This window comes from Pseudopipra pipra, chromosome 3 (assembly GCF_036250125.1).
Source record: "Pseudopipra pipra isolate bDixPip1 chromosome 3, bDixPip1.hap1, whole genome shotgun sequence".
Classification (NCBI taxonomy): Eukaryota; Metazoa; Chordata; class Aves; order Passeriformes; family Pipridae; genus Pseudopipra; species Pseudopipra pipra.
In genome coordinates this window covers 24,700,959-24,722,354 of record NC_087551.1, presented here as the reverse complement: position 1 = coordinate 24,722,354, position 21,396 = coordinate 24,700,959, and the positions used below count along the sequence as shown (strand labels likewise).

At 37.2% G+C, this 21,396-nt stretch overlaps 1 protein-coding gene across 8 annotated transcripts in view; it reads right to left on the bottom strand.

The window, feature by feature from the left end:
* EML4 (EMAP like 4) overlaps positions 1–21,396 on the bottom strand; it is a 153,724-nt gene that overhangs the window by 23,382 nt on the left and 108,946 nt on the right. For all 8 annotated transcript variants that reach the window (XM_064648343.1, XM_064648347.1, XM_064648344.1 and 5 more), the window contains 7 exons: positions 13,537–13,660; positions 8,814–8,963; positions 7,273–7,342; positions 5,847–5,957; positions 3,474–3,569; positions 1,706–1,840; positions 1,349–1,484 (listed from right to left, as the gene is read on the bottom strand). In XM_064648343.1, coding sequence (XP_064504413.1) covers positions 1,349–1,484; positions 1,706–1,840; positions 3,474–3,569; positions 5,847–5,957; positions 7,273–7,342; positions 8,814–8,963; positions 13,537–13,660 — 822 coding nt within the window. The remainder of the gene's footprint in view (positions 1–1,348; positions 1,485–1,705; positions 1,841–3,473; positions 3,570–5,846; positions 5,958–7,272; positions 7,343–8,813; positions 8,964–13,536; positions 13,661–21,396) is intronic.

The following is a 21,396-nucleotide window of genomic DNA, read 5'->3' as shown; positions in this document are numbered from 1 at the left end:
TATTTTAATAAAGAAACTCAAAGACTTGTTGTCTAGTCTTTTGGGAATAAAAAGTAAATTACTTATAGCAAAGTTTCTGGGATACACGAACCTAGTATCTACTGCTGGATGTTGCCACACTTAAAAATAGCACAAGCAGTATTTGGCAACTATCAAGACAGCAGTTTACGCTAAGGAAAACACATGGAAGAATGAGAGATGAGAAAATTAAACAAGGGTAGCAAAACAAGCCCTTTGCATCCTAATCGGAAAGTGTATTTAAAAAACCAAACAAAACAAGACTCTGGTGCTGCATATTTTTAAATAGCAACCACAGAAGAGTCTAAAACATTACCCAACTAAATATGAGCTTAACTTTGCTGATTCTGCCTGTGGCTCAAATCAGTGTGCTCTCACACTTGAAAAAGAGTATGAGATCAAGTCCTTGTTACCAATCTAATGTGATAAAGCAACAACAAAATCCAATAGTTAGTTAGCCTTTGTAAATAAATGTTGTATTTGACAACTTTTAAGATTATACTGGAAAAAAATTATTTTTGCACAAGAAATTAAAAATTAAACATCAGAAAACTTGTTAAATTACTTTTCCACTGCAGTTAGCTTAAAAGACAAAAAGATTCACCTACAAAAACAGACTTACCATTAAAAATTTACTTTTTACTTGAATGTTTTCCTGGCACACCAATTTAAACCAGAGTGTTTGAAATAGGTGCCAAGTAAAATAAATTATCACTGAATTTATGAGTTACCTTAGGGCTCAACTGTGCCAGGTCTGCATATGTTTGGTAACAAATCATTTCCCTTTCTTTTTCACAAAAGCTTTGCCCTAAAATTTCAAATAAAATGTGTTGTTGGTTTTTTTTTTTAAAGCATATTTTACAAGCAAGACTTGAGTGTCTGCTAAACCAGAAACTGTTATTCATGTAACTGGTACAACTAAGCAGTGTAATTTTTCTTCACATCCAAGTCCTATTAATGTCAGCTTCACCACTTAACGGTATTCCTCTGAGACTAAGCATGGTACAACATAAACCTTTAGAGGCAAAGGTAGCCTGCAGAATCCTCAAACTGATCCCACAGCCTTTTTCAAATCACAGGATGAAAGGAAAGCTGATTAACCACATTTTTTAATGCAAAACATTTAGATAAAATAGTTTTCATTCATTTGAAGCACAGTCTCAATTATTGAGAAAATCTAGACTGCTCTTAAGTCAGCAAATTCATAAGTCTTGCAGGAGTTAATACCATCTGTTATTTACAGGAAGTGAATGCTCTTAGTCAGGCCTGTTTCCCTATTCCTTTTCTTCTACAGACCACCTAAAATCTGTGATTAACACATGTATCCTACCTTTAGGTCCTTTTCCTGGAGTAGCTTCTACAGTAGTTTTGCCCCATATAAGTATTATGCCACCTGAGTCACCAGTGAGCACATCACCATTTCCCAAGAAAGCCAAACACTGAACAAATTTGGGTTTTTCATATTTCTGAAACAAAATAAGCAAGACAGAGGGATAATTTCTTGTAGTTGTAACATAATTAGTATATTGTATCCACACACTTACACCCTGCATACATGTGAGCAGAATTAAGTCTTCTTTGTTTGTTTACCTCTCTGCTCAAACAGTACATGGTAACAACAAAGCAAACATATAGAAAACGTGATTTCCACTGATTCAAAACTGTCGTGGTATCAAGACATTATTACCCCAAATATTCCTTGCTTCCTTGATAATGAATTGCCACTCCAAGTCCAGAAAAATATATGAGACTTTCCACATGTTATTATGGTATTTGCATCAGTTGGATGGAATTCTATAGCAAGAACAACTTCATTTGTAGTCTGAAATAATAACAGAAAAAATATTTATTCAGATTGGACATTAACTACTAGAAACACATGTAAACACCTTTATTAAACTTCAGTAAACAAGGCAGGTTTTTACATTCCCTTTCAAATCACAGAAGCTTCTGCTCTCTGGAATAGCTAAGATTTCCTGCCAAGGAAAATGAATAATATATAAAAGGCAAGATTTTTTGATTGAAAACCCTACTTAATTTTTACACAGACTGGTTTGCTATTCTGGATAACAAAGCTGCAACAGAGCAAGTAAGACAACGATAATGTAGCAGGAATATATCCATCATTCTCTTTTTGAAATGCTATAAAAACTCATTCGGGTTCTTTCTTTTTCTCCTTTCTTCCTCATGAAGAAGAAGAGAAACCTGCATAATTCAAAACTCTGAAACATAGGGTCCCACCTTTGTATTTTTACTGGCTGCATATACTGTTACTGAATTACTAACATCATAGAGTATTTCATCCTTTACCAACAGATTTTACAAACATAACAAACTGACTGGTCATTTACTTAACTTCTAACAGATATTCAACTTAACTGTCTTTGAAGACAAATCTCCTGGAGGCAATGATTACAAAACACTAAACTAAATGCATCAATGCATTTGTTTCTACTGAATTTTGAAACAGGCTGCCCAGAGAGGTTGTTGAGTCTCCTTCTCTGAAGATACTGAAAACCTGCCTGGACAGAATCCTGTGCAATCTGCTCTAGGTGAATCTGTTTTAATTAATTTTGAAACACCAAGGCACTCCCTTGGAGAGTAAAATTAGTCAAAACAGAACACCAGTAAATGGCAAATACAAGGCACATGCGAAATAGCTTCACCTAAAATATCAGCAAAGACATGAAAACATTGGCACAGAATTAAAACAGAATGGAGTACAATTAGTATTGGTCAACATAATCTAAAGAAAATGTGTCAAACCAACCTGATTTTGTTATCTGAAATGGCAAGCTTGTAATGATATAGACATATATGCCTGTAGAGCATGATTTAAAAAAATTTAAAAATACTCAGGTTCACATCCATGTAATATTTCCTTGCTTGATACTGCATAACATGAAGGATTGAGTGTTCCCAGTGAAATCAACTTTACATGAACACTGAGCACACCACCTCGGAACCCACCTGATTGGTCTGAAATTTAGAAAGGTTAAAAAAGAAACTGGAAAGCAGACAAGATTGCAATCTACTTAGGACTTCAAATGAGAAGACACATATGTGCTGAGAATCAAGGAACAGAATTTGATTCAGAAAAAATGAAATAAGGAATGTCTAAAAGTATCTTATTTTTTTAAACAACTACAGGCTGAATCATTACTTCACTTTCCTAAAGTTCCCAGGATCTACTTTTTTTAAATTGAGAAAATACCAGATAATTGTTTTATTTGAACTAGCTCTTAAGGATGAACAAAATGAAATTAAAAACCTTTCAATATGCAAACCCCCTTCCATTATACAAGTTAAAAATCCATTTCTCTGGTACCCTTACACAAGCCAGCATTATTATACAGTTGCAGCTTCTGACTAACATCATAAGAGTCTCACAAACTGTTGTATTTATGGGAATAAAACCACCTGTGTTTCAGAATATTAATTTGTTAAAAAATTACCTTTATTTCTGCTATTTTTGATTTCCTCTGCCAATCCCACACAGTAAGCATATGCTCATTAGAGTCATCAATTACACACAAATGAGTACCAGAATCCTAAAGGAAAAAGAAAAAAAAAGTGTTGACAAAGTACTATCATACTCCATTTAGCAACAGGGCAGGGCAGAAGTATTTTAAAAAATCACAAATGTAAATTAGCCAAGTCCTTTTAAAATAATTACAAGCTCAAATAATATTCTAGGAAAGCTTTTAAAGTATCTTATCAAGTCTTTTTTTTTTTTCTTTTATGTCACTGTTTGGTTGATTTTTTTTGTGTTCTTGTTTGCAATTTCATGCTAGCAGCAAAAAGGTTTCTTCCTTTATCTAATCTGTAAATATTTTGTTTTTTCTCAAGTCTTAAAGGACAGACACACAACCTCCACTTGTGTTTTTTTCTTAAATGCCACCAGTATATACACACAACTTTACATTATCAAATTTTGTAAGCACATCTTGTTTTTTTCTCATGGTGTGTAAAGTACAAGCAGTTTCATCATGTAGCTGGTAAAACTGCAGCAAAGGTAACACTTTCTGAATAAAACTGCTTACAGAGCAGGAAGAGCAGCACCTACAGTATTAAATATTACAACAAAATGGTAAATATGGCTACATATAATTAAAAGAACAGACAGAGAACCTAAGAACAAAATATACTTATTCCCAGAAACACATACTTGCACAAACCAGTTGTTTTCAAAGACATTTGTAGAAAGATTTGGAGACTTTAATTATTTTAAAGTTGATTCTTGCAGTTCAACTGTGTTCTCTAACAAATCATGAAAATAGAGATGGCTGAAATTATTATTCCCAAACACTATTATGAGTATTAGCATGCAAATATATATGTGAATTATCAACTGGAAAGAACCCTGAAGACAGCAATGGAGATACACACAGCTTTTGTGGGGGTTAATGAATTATGTGGTAAAAACATAGTTCTAGATACTGTAAGTGAACTGTGTCAATACAGTGAGGAATCACGTGAGACTGTAACAAGGTATCAAAATTAGTTTCAGCTGCAAAGCAGAACTAATAAAAAACTAGAATCTAATCCTCAACAATTCCTTGAGGTTTTTTTGTTTGTTTTGTTTTTGAAGTGATGGAATACATTCTCATTCACCTTGAGAAAACCCCTTATCTAAGTTTATAAGTTTTATTGGTTTGTTAGAGTGACAGGAATGACATTACTCCTTTCATATTATTCTATTTTATTTATGTTACCCTCTATCTAAAAAAATAAAAGTCTTATTCACGGAAACACAAAACCTACTATAACTAACCTAGCAACACTTCAATGTGAAGTGAAACTGCAGCAAGAGAGCATGAGAATTTCTTTTCAAGAGGTCACCCAGAGACACTGCTGAGTGTCCATTCTTGGAGATACCCAGAACTCAGCTGGACCACAGCCCTGAGCAGTCTGCTCTGACTAACCTGCTGTGAGCAGGACAGTGGATGAGGTGATCTGCAGACAACCCTTCCCACCTCAGCTGTCCTGTCAGTCTCTTCCTCTATTAGCAAAATACTGTAAGACACTCCTTCTACATTTTTTATTTTTTACATACATTAATTCTTCTTGCTGGAATGAAAGAATTCAGCCCAGGTTTTCAGGTCTGATACGTCTCAGTGTTTTGGTGAAAATACAATGGCAGCTTAAAGATTAAAATATGCACATATTTTACAAAAAAACCCAACTCATTGGCAATTTTGAAATGAGAACTTTCTCAATGCCAAGTAGTGCATCTCCATGTGCTACTGATTTTTCTGATAAATTCTGTAGGCCCAGTAAGAAAGACCTATATTTTTTTTCCTATGTAAAAGTAGAGGCAAAAAGTGAACAAGCTATTCCTTGGAAAAAAAACAATACAAGATAACATAAGGGTTCTTTTCTAAATTTCCTGTTGGTGGACAAAAACCTACTCCAGCTGTGTAAGCAGAAGAGTTAACCCTCCTATCAGAATTGACTAAAATTTGCCTTCACAAACCTCACTACCAAAGTTGTTTTTAACATCAAAACAAAAAAGAACCAAGTCCCTCAGAAACAGAACCAAACCACTAAACCCAGTACAGAATTCAATTTCTGGTTCAGGTGTTTCTTGCCTGCTATCTATTTACTATGCTAGTTTGTTACCACAATTTTACATATGCCATTTCCTGTTTTTCCAGCTCGTTTGCTGTCAGCTGGTTTTATCAAGTATACATAAACTTTACTGACACACTTTCAAATACCAAAAGAGTTCAGCTAGACAACCACACGCAAAATCTCCAGAGATCTCCTTCCCGTTTACAAGGACTGCATAAATTATTTAACACACCGAGTCACTGCACCCATCTTACCGCTTTTGAAAAATCCAAACAGCCCACTCCGCGCTCGAAAGTCCCAAGGCCGATAACCTGCAGTGTCACCAGGCTCACCGAGTCCCATACTCTAACATGGGGCTGCAGAGGCTGCGTGAAAAAGCAAGGGGACAAACAGCGTCATCAACAGTGAAAGCACCATATGCCAGTGTCAGGTTTTGTTAATCAAATGCCACCTGAATTACAAACTGCAGACCAAAATGCAGGATGACCCGAGCTAATGATGCTGCTGGATGCTAACTTTGAAGTCAAAAGGGGAGAGTCAAGACAATGTTGCTCCCTGTGTCTGGGCTATAAACAAGGCAGCGCTGCCGTAACTATCGTGGCATTTGGTAGTTGTGAACATACTTCAACCAATTTAAGTTAATTGAACAAATAACAGAAGAGTCATCTTGCATTTCAGACCCCAGACCTAGTAATATTATGCAACAAATGAAAATAATGATCAAACCTTTGCTTTTATATAGAAAATAGGAAAAAAAGAAAATAAATGAAACAAACCCTAGTGCACCGAGTTCCCTAACCATCACCAACCACTCAATGAAAATGTCCATGGTTATATTTCATAGAACTACTATCCCAAACCAGCTTAGCCTCAGAAATGTGAAACAATCACAAATGAAGTGGGAATAAAGTTGGCTTAAGGACAGTATTCACCATAGAAAGTGACAATAAATCACTGTGCTGATGGAAAAGCAATCAGCTCTAACAAGAGTCAAAAAATGCTCAGTGGAAATCATAACATCACATATACAAAAAGCCTCACATGAATTTCTTACAAAATCTAGGAAATTAAGTTGAACATCTGAAAAAAAGTTATATTTAATATGCTTCTATACGTTGTAGCATCTGTCTTTTCCTCTGTTTATAACTTCATGAAAATAATCCAATTAAATTCTGACAGAGTATGTCAAGAGCCAGAGATAAGAGCACTTAAACGCACCTTATCTCAAATGAATGAGTTTATAGGATAGCTTGGCACACCTTCCACGAATTCTCAAAGTTGGTTTCCTCTTTCATGAATGCTTAGGAGTATACTGACCCACAGAACTCGGGACTTGTTCTCCTCTGGGAGAAGACTCATTGAAAGTAATGTGACAGAAATGATGTGGCCTTATGAATCAATTACAAGCTTCACATTTTCTTGCAGAATTAAAATTGCATTTCCTATGTCATAGATAATGGACTTTATGAGCTTCTGCTCTTTTTGCTATATGGTTGAGTGCTTCATTGTTACTGTCTTTTGCTAGAGGTACAGGCTGTTAGCTGAGAAATGTCAAAGTATCTCAGTAAACACAGTACACAAAATAAACTGCAAACAGAAGGTAATGATTAAAAAAAACTCAAACCACTTTTTCCTGATTTTCAAAACAAGATACTACTGCTCAACAGCTCTATTACTTACCCTTCCATCTTTATCCACTCCAGCTAACTGTCCTGTTGCAATTCTAATTTTGTCTGGATGAACTGCAAGACTAAGACAGACAGAAATATGACTTGCTTTTGCTGTCATAGGTCTTCAAAACTGAGAGGTTTTTTGTAAATTTTTGTTTCTTTGTTTCTCAACAGAAGCCCATGAAGACACTTATGATCCTAAATCCCACTTTTAACAAGACAGCTTGAATGTTTTTTGTCAGACTATGTCATTATACGCTGTACTGATGGGTTGATCAGGCTCTTGCAATGTTTGCTGGCACACAACTAGGAGTGCCAGAAGAGCCACCTCCACGTGTGCTCTGATCAATCTAAGGTTTGCACTACATCAGGAGTCCACTGTAACAAAATCTACATTGTCTCTTAATGGACCTCCTGCACATTGTTATGTGTCATATTTATAAACACTATAGTGTATTTTATGCCTCAACTTACAGGTATCATGAATCTGGGGGGAAAAAAGGCAGAAAAGTTGGCTGAGGGTTTGCCTGTGTACCCAGAAGTCAGGGATTACTGCCATGTGAAATGAGTTACTGATTTAACTGTACTAAAGAAGTATAGTGCACTACTAGTGTAAGCAAAAATCTGCTCTTGCTTATCACATTTTGCTTTGGAGTTGATGTGAAAAAACAGATTTCAGAATATACATTCTCTCAGTCCTAGGGATTTTTTGACCTACCTTCTTATTTGCTTTCTCTGTAAAATCACAAAGATGAAGAAAGCCTTTGAAACAAGAAAGAGGAAGCAGGGGCGAGCCTGAAGAGGTCAGAATGATGGACACAAAAAAAATTTACAATTCAGTCCTGTTTTCTGAATGAAAGTGAAGAACACAAGACTGGCAGCATTTCTCCCACAGGAAGCAATTACATTTATCAAAACACAGCCAGAAGAAAAGAGCTTCAGATATCAAATTTTCTCCAGTCAGGTACAGTACAGTAGGGAGCTTATGTTCACCATTACATTTTGTGCACTATTCTTCAGACTAACACAGCAACTTCAGTACCTGCCTTTGCACCCACAGTGACACTGGCTTCAATTTCCCTGCCTCTCTAATTCTTTTTGCAAACATCTTTCTGATTTCCCAGACTCTTAATACTTGGATGGGGCATCTTTTACAAAAATGAGAAAACGATTGCTCATTTTTCTACTTGGTTTTCTAGTTCTCCTTTAAGGTCACACCTTTGCCATACTTTCTGTAAACAACTGATTTAGAGTTAGGCTAACAACAATTTGTAATTTCTGAGATAACTATCTGGAATAATTTATGTAAAGATCCTTTCTTCAACCCAGCACTCTTCAATTGTCTGCATATCCCCTTGTTTTACATTTAAGCTAGCATGGACTGCTCTAGCACCATTCATTTGTGCAGTGTTTACTAAAGTGAAATCAAACAGGAAACAACTACAATTATGATGACATTAATTAGTTTATACATATAGCAGGAGAGAAGAAAAAAATAACATATTTCTGCATTAATACACACATACTTACATGCAAATGTTATATACTAACCATTTAACGCAGTCTGTATGACCCAAGTAATGCCGCTGAGTTCTCTCCTCATAGTTAAACAGTACCACCACCGATGCTATGAAATATACAATTTCTCCGGTAGGAAGGAGGTAAACATTGGCTCGACAGTCTCGTCCACGATACCCATATCTATACATAGTTTAAGTCAAGGTTTTCATAATCACTGAATACCAAAAAAAAAACAAAACCTCGACAAATTCTTTTTTTTTCCTTCTTAAAGGATTCCTGAGGAGCAAATGCCCCTTTAAGTTTTTCCCTCTGGAACAAAAGCACAATTTCACTAGTAAATTTTAAAAATCAAACAAAACAAACCCCATGCAACCGGACTTCAGGAAACCAAACCCCTCAAGGAATGATGCTCATTGATGTTAAAAATAAGACGTGCTAGAAGTAAAGCAAATACAGCGTTGCAGTTTTGTAAGAATTTCCATGCGAAATTTCATTAGGTAACAGCAGGACTTGCTGTTATAATTTACAGCAACAGAGCTGTGTATCTGCACACTGGGCATCAGAGTATTACTTTCATTTGGCCTTTTAAAACAATTCCTAAGGCCCTACAAAAAAAAGCAAATATTTCTTTAGACTGTTTGAGTATTTTTAAAACACACCAAACTCAAAAGGAACTTACACAGGGAAAAATATTCTATCCCAATCTACCCAAAATATATAAAAGGCATGTTTTCTGCAGGAATATGTATGGCTCCTAATGACATTCAGAAGTCTTAAACACAGTGAACCAGCCTTGGTTAGCACTCATCAAACATTATTATTTCTTTGGAACAGGTGCCATTTTCTTCATCCAGACTATTAATGTGGCTGTCTGCCTATATTTCAGTTCCCTGGGTCACTAGGTACAATTAACATCATAAATCAGACTTTAACAGTAGCTGTACAGCCCCAAAAATATAATTTTCCTGTTATGTCCTGCACTTTAGAGAGCCTTCCGCTTCACTGCCAACTAATACACCTGCAACAGCAATGAAAATATGGGAAATACATTAAGCAATTTCAGCTAAAGGATTCCAGCTTTAGGTTCTGGCTAATCAGGTACATAAAAGAAGTTCAAAGGCTTGCATGGAGAAAGCTGGATGGAAGAAGCTGGCCCTTTCTCACAAATAAAGGCAGGTGCAGTAGTTCAAGTTTGGGAGTATCTAAATGGGTATCTCGTACCTGATAGCCTGGCCTCTGTTCTTCATGGAAAAGGGCTACCTTTCTATCAAAAACAGCACTGCACCCCTTCCAATGCCACCCTCCCATCCCCAAAAATCCCCCAGTTCACTACCATTCCTCTTTTGCAGTCCCTCCAGACCACAGGATCAGAGAAACACTTGCAAAATTAAACACACGCTGTAACTAAACAATGGTTCAAAGAGGGACATTGCATTCAGTTGTCAACTAAATCTCTTTGGAATATGGAAAACAAAACAGATTTATATCTTGCTGTCTTCCGTTTATTACAAAAGAACACAATGGCTCCTCTGAAGCAGAGATTATTCACTGGCTTGCTGAGCAAATGATATCGAGAGAAATGCTGATACAACACAACGCTGAGAGCAGAATAAAAGGATGCCTCTGCTTCTCCTCCATTACTATTAACTTTACCACTAATTTTTCCTCTTTATTCTTCTTTTAAACACTGACAGACCAAAAAGAAACTCCAGAAAGGCTTTTTATAAAAAAAACAAACAACAAACCAAACCACTGAACTTTCAAAACCAATGGGCTACAAGCCAATGAAAATATTTTTTCTATCCTGAAGCATGAAGAACGCAATTCTAAGTACCTCTTCAGAGGAGAAAGGCAGATTTTGTTAATCTGCTGTATACAATACGGAGTGTATTGATAAGGATTTAGTAAGACTGACATCTTTGAACATCCATCCTAGAAAAGTATTAATGATTTACACAAACACGTCTTTCGACAGCAGAAGCCTACGATGCTTAGCCAAGCTAAAGCTAAATATTTTGGCACCCACCACTGAGCTCTGGCATTTATGAGGCTGCAAAAAAAATGGTTACGTTTTCTTAATCCATTCCTTTCCTTTACTCCTCCTACATACTAAAATACCAAAGAGTGGCTGCATTTTCTAGAAGCGTGTTTTTTACAAGCATGTAAAGGTACAACCTGTTTTGTGGGACAGGGAAATCGAGAGACAGCTGCCTTCATATCAAGAATGTTTCTCACAAATGACAAGTACTTTTTTGTCACAGCATTCAATATGCTTAACAACTTTAAATTTTGGAGGTTGTTTGTTTGTTTGTTTTTACTTGGTTAAAAATAGCCAGAGCCCTCATGAAAAATGATCCACTGTACATCAGAATTCAACAGTATATTTACCGCTGTCTTCAATTATTCTTAGAAAGAAGAGCAGCAGTGCTAAAAATAATCTCATAAAACGGAGTCTGAAATACCCTCCAGAAACTGAGCTACCATACACTGAGAGAAAGAATCTATAAAGTCACTGCCTGACAAAAGCAGCCCTGACTGTGACCTCTGTAGCTATTAAATAAGCCAATTTCTCTATTACTAGAAATGTCAGATGTGCTTCAACCAGTTCTGAAGTGCAGTAGGAAAGATTGCACTACAAAGCAGGGATACTCAAACTAAATTATTAAATTTAAATGAAATCACTCAGGAACCAGACACAGTCAAGAGCTCAGACTTCTCCATGAACTGCTTTATCTTGCCAAGCAGCTTAGGTACTTCATCAAATGACAGTAATCTGCATGGCAGACAAAAGCTACGTTACTCTACTTTAATCTACAGGACAGGGTATCAGTAGTTGAATATACCTACAGGACACAGTTCTGTAGGCATATATAAAAAGGAGACCCCCACCACCACCCAAACCAATCAACCAACTAAAAATTCACCCCAAAAATCTGTCTGTTCCTTTCTTGAAGTTGTTCACAGTTGAGCAGCGTCTTCCAAAACAGTAATAACAAAGGAAAACTTGAATATAAACAATCATCCAGAAGCAGGAGAATTAAAGGCATTCAAAACAAAACTTATATATTGAACAATTCAACACTCAGTTGATCTTTCAGTTGCAAACCAATGACATTACTAAAATACTCTGTGAATCGTTGTCCTCATGCCTTCTTAATAAGGTGTACAAGGGTTCAATTTGCCATGATATTTGAAAGTTACAGCTGGCTTCCAAATCTGCTCCCCTTGCTAAACCTGTGCATAAAGTACAAGATCTGCTGCTGCTGTACCTTCCTGTCTCCAAAACTGAAGAACAATTTTTTTGTGCAAATTCGTAGAGACCAATATTATGCCATCATAAATTTCACTGCCTTCTCCTCATTTTCCTCACCATCGCATCCAAAAGATTCCCTACACTCATAATTTTACTGGTCTGATTTAAGATGACATTTCCTCAAACAGATTCCAAAACATATGGATGGTTTGTTTAGAGTAGACTTATTTCACTTTAATTAGCCCTCAGTAGGAAACTGGTTTAACCTGAACTTAAGGTCCTTGGACACTAAATAAGTGTGTCCACACTGGGATTTGCACCTACTTAACTGAGGGTGTGATTTCATGATCAGTTTTCATCAGAGTAAACTGGTCACTGACACTGGAAAAGTAAAGCTGATATTCCTTCAGCGTGCCAGTTCCAGCCCTTGCATGCTTGTGGGGCAAATCAAAGCAATGTACTGGTCCTGCTTGAAAGTTAACTTTGCCAAGAAAATTACATTTCAGCCAGACCAGTGACTGATCTAATTCACTCCACAGTCACGACTGCCAGCATCAGCAACAAGGAGCTGTTGGAAAGTTGGGTACCACAGCTTTACAAAGCGTGAGTAAGACCTCTGTTTTCCTTCCAGTCAGACTTTTAATCCAAAACTTTCCTCCTGACTTATGACAGTGTATCATCAACATTCCTAAAAATCTTCCTGATTTCAGCAACACTGGAAGGATCTAACTTCAGATTATTACACCCACTCAAATGCTGCCTAGACATGTTATTTTACTGAAGTACTAAGAAACTTACACAATCATGGCTTACTGGAAGAACCTGCAGCGATGAGTGAGTGACAGGAAGACCCAACCGTGTGCAAAAGCACATCTCTTAAAATGAACTTAATGTCTGATCTAGTAAACTTGGAGAATTGTTTTCAGCCACACACCTACTCAGTTCTTCAAATGATACATTTATATTTAGTGCATTTAATGCAAACTAATTTCCAAGAAATTAACCACTTCACTTTGGAGCTGAAATACAGAAGCAGTGCAAAGGATGGCTGCTTCTGCAATTCTCACTGCATATATAAGGACAACAAACCCAAGATCTTCCGTGGTTCTAAAACCTACTAAAAACGATCAGAGATTGAAAACTAAAAATGTTCCTGAATTGAAAGCCTACATTAATATAGAGGGAGGCAGAGGGGGACATTTTTGAAACTCTGTAACTCTCCAAAGACACTTTCTTTCACACTGAAAATAAACTGAATTAGTTTCAACAGCAAAACAAACAAAGGAACAGTGTTTCTGTGCCTACACAGTCTGCCGCTTAAAATCATACCATACAGGAGCTACAAACCGTTTCTATTGTTATACTAATTTGAACTTTTTTCCCTCACTTTTAAGTAATTTTTACCCCTTAACAGAGAAGACAAAACACTGGATTCTAAGGGGGAAAAATGCAAGACAAGACAAACAGGGAACAGTGAGTAGTTACTGATATTAAGGATACACCCACTCCAGTTTTAATTTTTCAGGAGGCAGCTCTGTCCTAATATCATCATAGTTTTCTACATCAGAAGGAATGTACATTGTGATTGGTCGACCTCGCATGAACATCTTGATATATTCTCCCTCTGTTGAAACAAAAGAGCATATTAATCATGTGGCAAGTTTACACAAGTAACCAGCACAAAAGATATGAGGAATTAGCACAGTGATGCAAATAACACCTGTGATATAACAATTATTTTTGAAATGTGAGCTTGGTAAAGGCCTAGATTTTTTTTTTAAATGGAACATTAACACACACATACACACAGAGTAAGTGTTAATTGAATTTGTGATAGAACAGACTAAGTATGTAACATTTTAGACATGCAAGTTAAATTATAAAGGCAAATTTCAAATTCAATTTCAAATCTGAAATGGAATAAATATGTAGTCACAGTATCACAATATAAGGTATGTCAGGTTGAAAAGGATCTGAAGAAGTCTTTAAATCCAACTTCTGTCTGGCCATGAGGCCAGACTAGGTTGCTCAGGCTTTTGCGTAATCCAGACTCGAAAACCCCCAAGGATGTAGATGGCACAGCCACTTTTTGCACCTGGCACTTGCCAGCACCCTCAGGGCTGCCTCCTGCAGCCTCTCTGCCCCCAGACTGTATCCCTGCCAGGGACATCTCCTTCCCACAGGTGCTGGATCTGGCATTTGTCCCTGCTTAATTTTATGAGGTTCCTGCAGGCCCGCATATCCAGCACATCAACTGGGCCCCCTGGTCTGCTGTCACCTGAGAACCTGAGCATTTTAAAGATGCTAAACAGGAGAGGTCCCGGCGGCCAGACTCCACTTGTCACCTACTGGCCACCAGGCAGAGTATGACCCAGTAACCACCACTCTCTGAGGCCACTATCCAATTGAATCTTTCACCCACCCAGCTGTCCACCTATCCAAATCCTAACGGCCAAGCTAAGACACAAAGATACTGCAGGGAAAAGTGTCAAAAGCTTTGCTGGAGAATACAATCTAGAAATATATATCATCACAAGCTAATACGCTAACCTGAGTTATTAAGTTACGGAAAACATTACCAGTACCTAGGATTGTATGTGGCATTGTATCCTGACAAATGGACTGAAGCAACAGCTCCTAATGACTCCAGCTATAATACTGCCCATAGCCATGACAAAATACACGCATTTCACTAATTTTGCATCAATGAAATATTAACTTGTTGTCACTCTTCAACTTCTCTAGTGATTAATATCCATTGTTAATGCAACTGGTTACCAAAGTAATAAAATATTTTGCTGTGAGTTTGGAGTTCTGACATTTTTTTTTGTAAGTGGGGATTTGAAAATAATAGCAGACATAGGGAACTCAGAGCTCAAATCAAAATTTGAATAGTTGAGTAGAACTGGAGTAGAATAGCTGTAAATTAGCAATACAATATTAAGAAATCTCTAATCACATTTGATGCACCAACATTAGGCTCTAAAATTAAGATTTTTAAACAATTACTTTTGTATTTCTTTCAGAAGACAAACTTGAGACAGACTTCCTCATACATGCCCAGGGAATGCTCAGAAATACTTCCCTAATTAAGCATAGGATTATTACTCAGAATATATGATTGCGCAATCTGTGCTTTGCATTCTCTAAAGCACTTAAAATTGAAATTATGAGAAATTCAGGCTCATTCCCACAGAATCACAGCTTAACAACTCAAATCAAATTTGAAGATCTAAAAGGACACCAGAAACCAGATTTTGGTGACAGCAGAAGCAACATAGTGTCAAAAATAATCAAGAGATTACAAAACATTTTTAGAAGATGCAAAGATCAAGAAATAATCAAAGTTGTGAACAAGAATAACCCTAAACCACGGTCTCTACCCTGAGAGAAGCAAAACCTGTAACTATTTTCATCCACTAAAGTTATAAAGCTATCTTGTACATAGTTTGGAAATTAATTCTTGATGCTCACGATAGACAAGATAGAAGAACAGCAATCATCAGACTACTGAAAAAATGTGGTGAATATTCTAGGTTATTTAAAAGAAATATTTCTGATCATAAGGGATTTTATTATTTTATTTATTTTATAGCAATGAAATAGTGTGAAATTCTGTTGAATATCTCCTCAACTCTGAAAACACCAGAAAGCACTAGCTTTGAATACAGCAGTGGTGATCTTAGCACACAGCAGTGATTTGGACAGCACTGACACATACAGAAAAAAAATCTGTGGTGATCAAGCCATATAATATACTCAGTAATGCCTAACCCGAAAAAGAACTACCCATGAGCCTGTGTGATTTTAACTTCACTTGTCACTGAACTGATCAAACTTAACCAGATCAATGAATCCATGTACCTGAACATAAGCTAATGAAAAGTATTCTACTATGTGCATGATACTCACTGTGAAGATTTCACAACACATATGGCTTAATTTGTCAAAAACTTCTGGTTTTCATCTTAACACATGGTAGTTGGAGTTCTTAGTGCTTAAGAGTTTTATCAATTTTCGTTTGATGAAACAGACCACCATTTATCAGATTTACCAAGTTACCAGATCTAAAAATACGATTAGTCTGTTCAAGTCAACCTTCTGAGACCCAAGAATTCATTTTACTTGAATACCATGTCACTTTTATCCTCAGTAAGTTTACCCTGTGCTGGAGGGGAATACAACTGAAATCTAGTGCAAAAGAACCCCACAGGTTCAAGAAATTACTCCTGAGTAGAAATTGCAATAATTGAGCAATGTAAAACTAACACATAAAAAAAGATTGTTCTTATTTAGCATATTAATACAAGGAAAGTTGAGCTGTATAAGTACAGTATGAAAAGAATAAATACTGAAAAGATGAGAAACAGTTGTCTTGCTTCTTTCTAAGAACAAACACAGATCCTTTGAAAAAGAACCTTGCAAGTCCATCCACTGACAGCAGCAGAAAGCTTGTCTCAGATAAAATAAAAAAGAACAACAAAAATCACTTCCGGGCAGCTAAATTAGAAACAATAGTTAGTTTACCAAATGTGCATTGCTTAATTGCACTGCTCAGAAAAGCTAAAGATTGGAGCTGTCACTAGTTTGACACAAATGTTTAGATAATTAGTCCAAACTAGTAACATGTCTCATTTTTCCACCAATATATTTTTTATAGTATGTATTTTCAGACATAAAATAACATCGGCCAAAACCAAGACTAACGTGTTAACAATGACCTTTCTATTAAAATCTGGCACCCGCACTCTTATAAATTAAAGCCTGAGGGTATTTACAAAAGATCACTCATTTGTGCAAGTCAAATTCTTGATTTAACACTGAGCTTGACACGTCTGGTTCCACCAGATCAGTGTAAAATGACACCACAAATTTAGGATCAAATTCCTCATTGTTGCTTAGAACAGAGGAGACAAGCTGCAACTGAAATTCTTAAGGATGGAAGCAGTTGCACCTGTCGGACTTTGAAGATGAAAGAGATGAAGAGTCCAAGAGCAATTCAGTCAAGTCTCAGGCCAGAAGGGGCTCTCCTGGAGCTCAGGGAAAAGAATATCTGCAGGATATTCAGATACAAATTAGCTCTCTGAACTTTCCATTAAAGAAAGAACACTTTTTACTTTTATTAGCTAGCTGCACTTACTCAAGATTACCTTTGAAGATACATATTTAACACACTTGTTAGAAAGACATAGGTTAAGTATAACTTGATTAAGCCTCTCCCTACAGAAGAGAAAGGATTAGAAAAAAAGAGACAACCCACTGAAAGATTTTTGTCTAAGACTGTAAATTTCCTTTTGTCAGAATAACCTGTGGGGCAGATATAATATTAATGTAAAAACCTTTTGAAACACTAGAGAGGATGGTAGCATATCAACACCACCATTCCCAAACAGGAACTAATTGCCTTAGGCCAAATTCTTGTATTTGCACGTTAAGAAAATCAGTGATTTAACTCTTTCATACTACAGTTGCTCAAATTAATGCTCAAGAGCATTAGACTACATTTCTTTCCTGCATTCTCACTACTTTCCAGTACATAGAAGAATGTCTAAACTTCTTTTTCCTTCTTTTGGAAGAAAGGAGCCTTGGTCATGTTATGACAGATAATGTATGAAAGGGAGTACAGGGAAGAAAAAGTTTTAAAGAGAGTGGGTAAAAACCCCACTGAACTCCAACCAACAAAAAATCCTTGAAAATTCTGGTATCTACCAGCCTGAAAACAATAGGTATGAAAGTAAAAACCTCTAGTCCATACAAAGACACGTTCAGGCCCCACTACCCTCTCTGCAGAAGCATTTGGGGAAGGTAGGGTGGAAAGGGATAGAAGGGCATACCTTTAAGAACCCTTGGCACTTGCTAAGTTAATGATTCTGCAACTGCAGACATCCTATAAATCCTTTCAAATATGGATCAAACCAATCAGAAAGTAAGAGTTGAAGCCCTGCAGATAGCACACCCAGGTGCCACGGATTACCCACGCCACACAAAAAGTAACAGCTCAGGCTCAGAGTTGTTACAAAAGGTAGCATCAAGTGGATGGAGCTTCCTGGCTTCAGGGGCCAGCTCTTCACCAGGAACAGCTGTAGCTACTTTTGTGCAGCTTTGAGCTCAAATTCACAGCCCTTGCCAAACTCTGCTTGGCTCCACAATAATTCACCTCTGGAGCCTTGACAAGCTCTTTGCACAAGCGCCAGGGAATACAGGATCAACACTCCCAATTTTTGCTCCCAGGATCGGCTCAGGCTTATTAGCCTCATGTAGCAGTCCTCTGGGTGTGCTGGACCTAAGCAAACTCCTTGCAGGTCTTGGCTCTCCGTGGCTTCCCCAGAGGTTTGGGGAAATTGTTAACTCAGCCCCACAGACGCAGAAACACTTCATCCGACTAAAATGTGACCACAGTCACATGAAGGGACACAAAACACTGCTCAGAAGAAGAGACACAAAGAGAGAAGGCAGGACACGGTGAGGGCCCATGTAAAGGTGGGTTAGAGCACTGACCAGGCTTGTGGCTTTGCGAGGAACATCCTGGCTGAGCTCAACGTAGTCCAGCCTGATGGACCCAGAGCATGCCCCTCAGAGCCCTCTCTCTGCTTGCATCACTCTGTTTTTCACTCTGCAGGGTACTGCAGCACTCACTTTCTAGAGCAGAGTCTTGGCTGCCACTGGGTGACACAAACACACTCTACTGATTTCAGAATAGCATCCAAAAACCTCCTTCTCTCCTAGTAGTTGGGAACCTCTCGACTTCCAGGTGACAATATCACATGTCCAGGTTGTTTTCTTTTTGTGCATACTGACAGCACGATTGCTCACTTCAGCACAGGTTTGCCCTGTCTGAAAGTGCATCAGGTGAGCATGAAAACAGCAATCCTCCCAGCCTTAATTTTGAAAAAATAAAAACATCAGCTATTTAACTCTCTTTCGAACAATAAGGTTTCAGTCTGTCTCCACACCATCACAAAATTTATCTTTCATGATTGTTGGTGCATGCAGTATTACAGAAGAGAACCTACCAGGGTTTTGATGCATTAACAGTTTCCAAAAGGCTATGGATCTCCATTAGAATTACTTCTGATACATCCTAGGATTCCATTTGTGTTTTCATAAGTTAGTGGTTCAATTTTCATATGATTAAGTAGCATGTTATAGCCCTTTTCCCCATCATTGAATTCTGGCAGGCAACCTGTTTAGAACTTTGCTAGCAACTCCTGTATGTGTGATCTTTCACTTTGAATAATTTAATTTTGTCTCATGCTACTCCAAGCCTCAGGAGCATCTAGGTCTTACTGTATTAAAATCTCAGCTTTCAACTCTATCAATTTGGACTCTCAGCTTCATGCCATTAGTGAAATTTCAGTGCTACTACTTTCCTATGTTAAGTTCATTAGTGTAAACACTAAGCCAAATAGGTCCCAGCAGGCTGGAAGCAGATGTTAGCAACCAGAGAATCTACTGCAGGTTCTTTGAAAGTTTATAGGCTGATAAAAAAGAGAAATAAATATGTCAGTGAAACAAGGTGCTGCTAGTGAGAGGAAACTCCAGAAGCCTGGCTCATCTGCAAGGAAACAAGTGCATCTTCACTCACAGTCACCGTAAGCCAGTATACTGACCTTGCATGCAAAGAAACTGTTGGTAAAGCATGTAACACCAAGAATCCAGTACTAAAGCTAGGGGCAAATAGAAAATTGTAGGCATACAGTAGACTGGCTGAAAATTTTCTGCAAAGCCTCCTTGTATCAAAAGCAGATTACTGTTAACATAAGTAAGCTATTAATCTTATATAAAAAAAGGAGATTAGGAAAGAAGAAAAAAGCAGCACAGAGGTAGCAGTAAAATTCAGCTCCCAACAATGTCTATTAATTCACCTTTGGAAGAAAGTTTAAAATCCAGCAATTCAGGGGAAGCAAGCTGGAAGGTAAGGCCAATGAAAAACACTGCAGGTGATAACAGATAGCAAAAGATATGGCAAGACAGACCATCTGAAAGGCTGAAATTAAGTGCTATCGAAGCACTTCATGGACAGTGCTTCCATGAAGTCAGTACACAAAGACTTATGCAATGGCACATAAGCAATTTATTACTTTCTGTGAATCATATTCTTAGGGGAATATGGAAGGTTCGCAAAGGAAAATAATAAAAATAATAGGAACTGAAAGGAGGAGAAAAAAACATCAAAGAAGTCTCTGTAGATTAACTCAAATATCTACAGCGAAAAGCAATTCAGGAGACATGAAAGCTACTTTTTAGATACATCAGAAATCTGAAGACAGTGACATTACAAAACCAAAATCCTGTTTTCCAAAAAGCATTCCTCAAAAAGAAATTGTCAAGGAATATACAGTGGTTTTGTAGAAGGATGTGAGAAGCCTTCATCCTCAATTACTGATTTCTTCAACAAAACCGGACAAAATATTAGAAAAATGTATTTTATATCCCACTGTTCCTCGTTATTTAGACAAAACACTGAGGTAGCCTGCAAGTCTGTGCTGTAATTAACTGCTCTTAAGCTAGCAAGTTTATGCATAAAGGGAAGTCTAATGAGCATACAGCAGATTATATATATACACACAGACAGAGTAGGTAATAGTGAACAAATAGCAAAATTAACTGCTTTTCTACATGGTTTTAAGTTTATTCTAAAAGAATCACTACAGGAATTTTGCAAATTATTAATGACTTTTTCAGTAGGTCCCACCCCATCTAGTTTGAAAGATCAACATGGGTCGATGCATTAAAACCCTCAGCTCAGTTCTATTTGTGTGTAGCATCTAAATCTTATCCTTAAAGTGAATTACAAGCAAATGAAAAAACCCTGAAGACTCCAACTAGCTTGGCCAAGCAGAACGCTCTACAATAAACTACCACATCCAGAGTACATTTATTAATCTGTCTTCACCTTCTAGTTGCTTGACCAGTGAAGTTATGCTTTTTAATACTACAAATAGCTTCTTTCCCACAAGCTTTCTGCTTTCAGGCCTGTGTCCAAGAACTCTGCAGGACCACTAACCTGAGGGACAAAGGCTTAGAAGCCTGTTTCTAATTTAAACCAGCACTAATAGCACAGAGACGAATAACCAAATTCAGCCACCATGCCCAGACCACTACATTTTAGGTTACAGAGGAATTAAAATGTAGCTGCAGGTCTGCCATCTCTCACCCCACGCTTGCTGAACCTGACAAGAGGACAGCCACTGTTGCTATTGGTGCAACGCCAACCAAATAGCTGGAAAAAGCAGATTAGACAATAGACTTGCCTTGATTTGGAATGATTTTACAACTTCGCCTGGAAGCTTCTTACCAGATCTTTGGTTATTATATTTTATATAATTTGATAAGTAAACCAGTTACAACCTTGCTTTT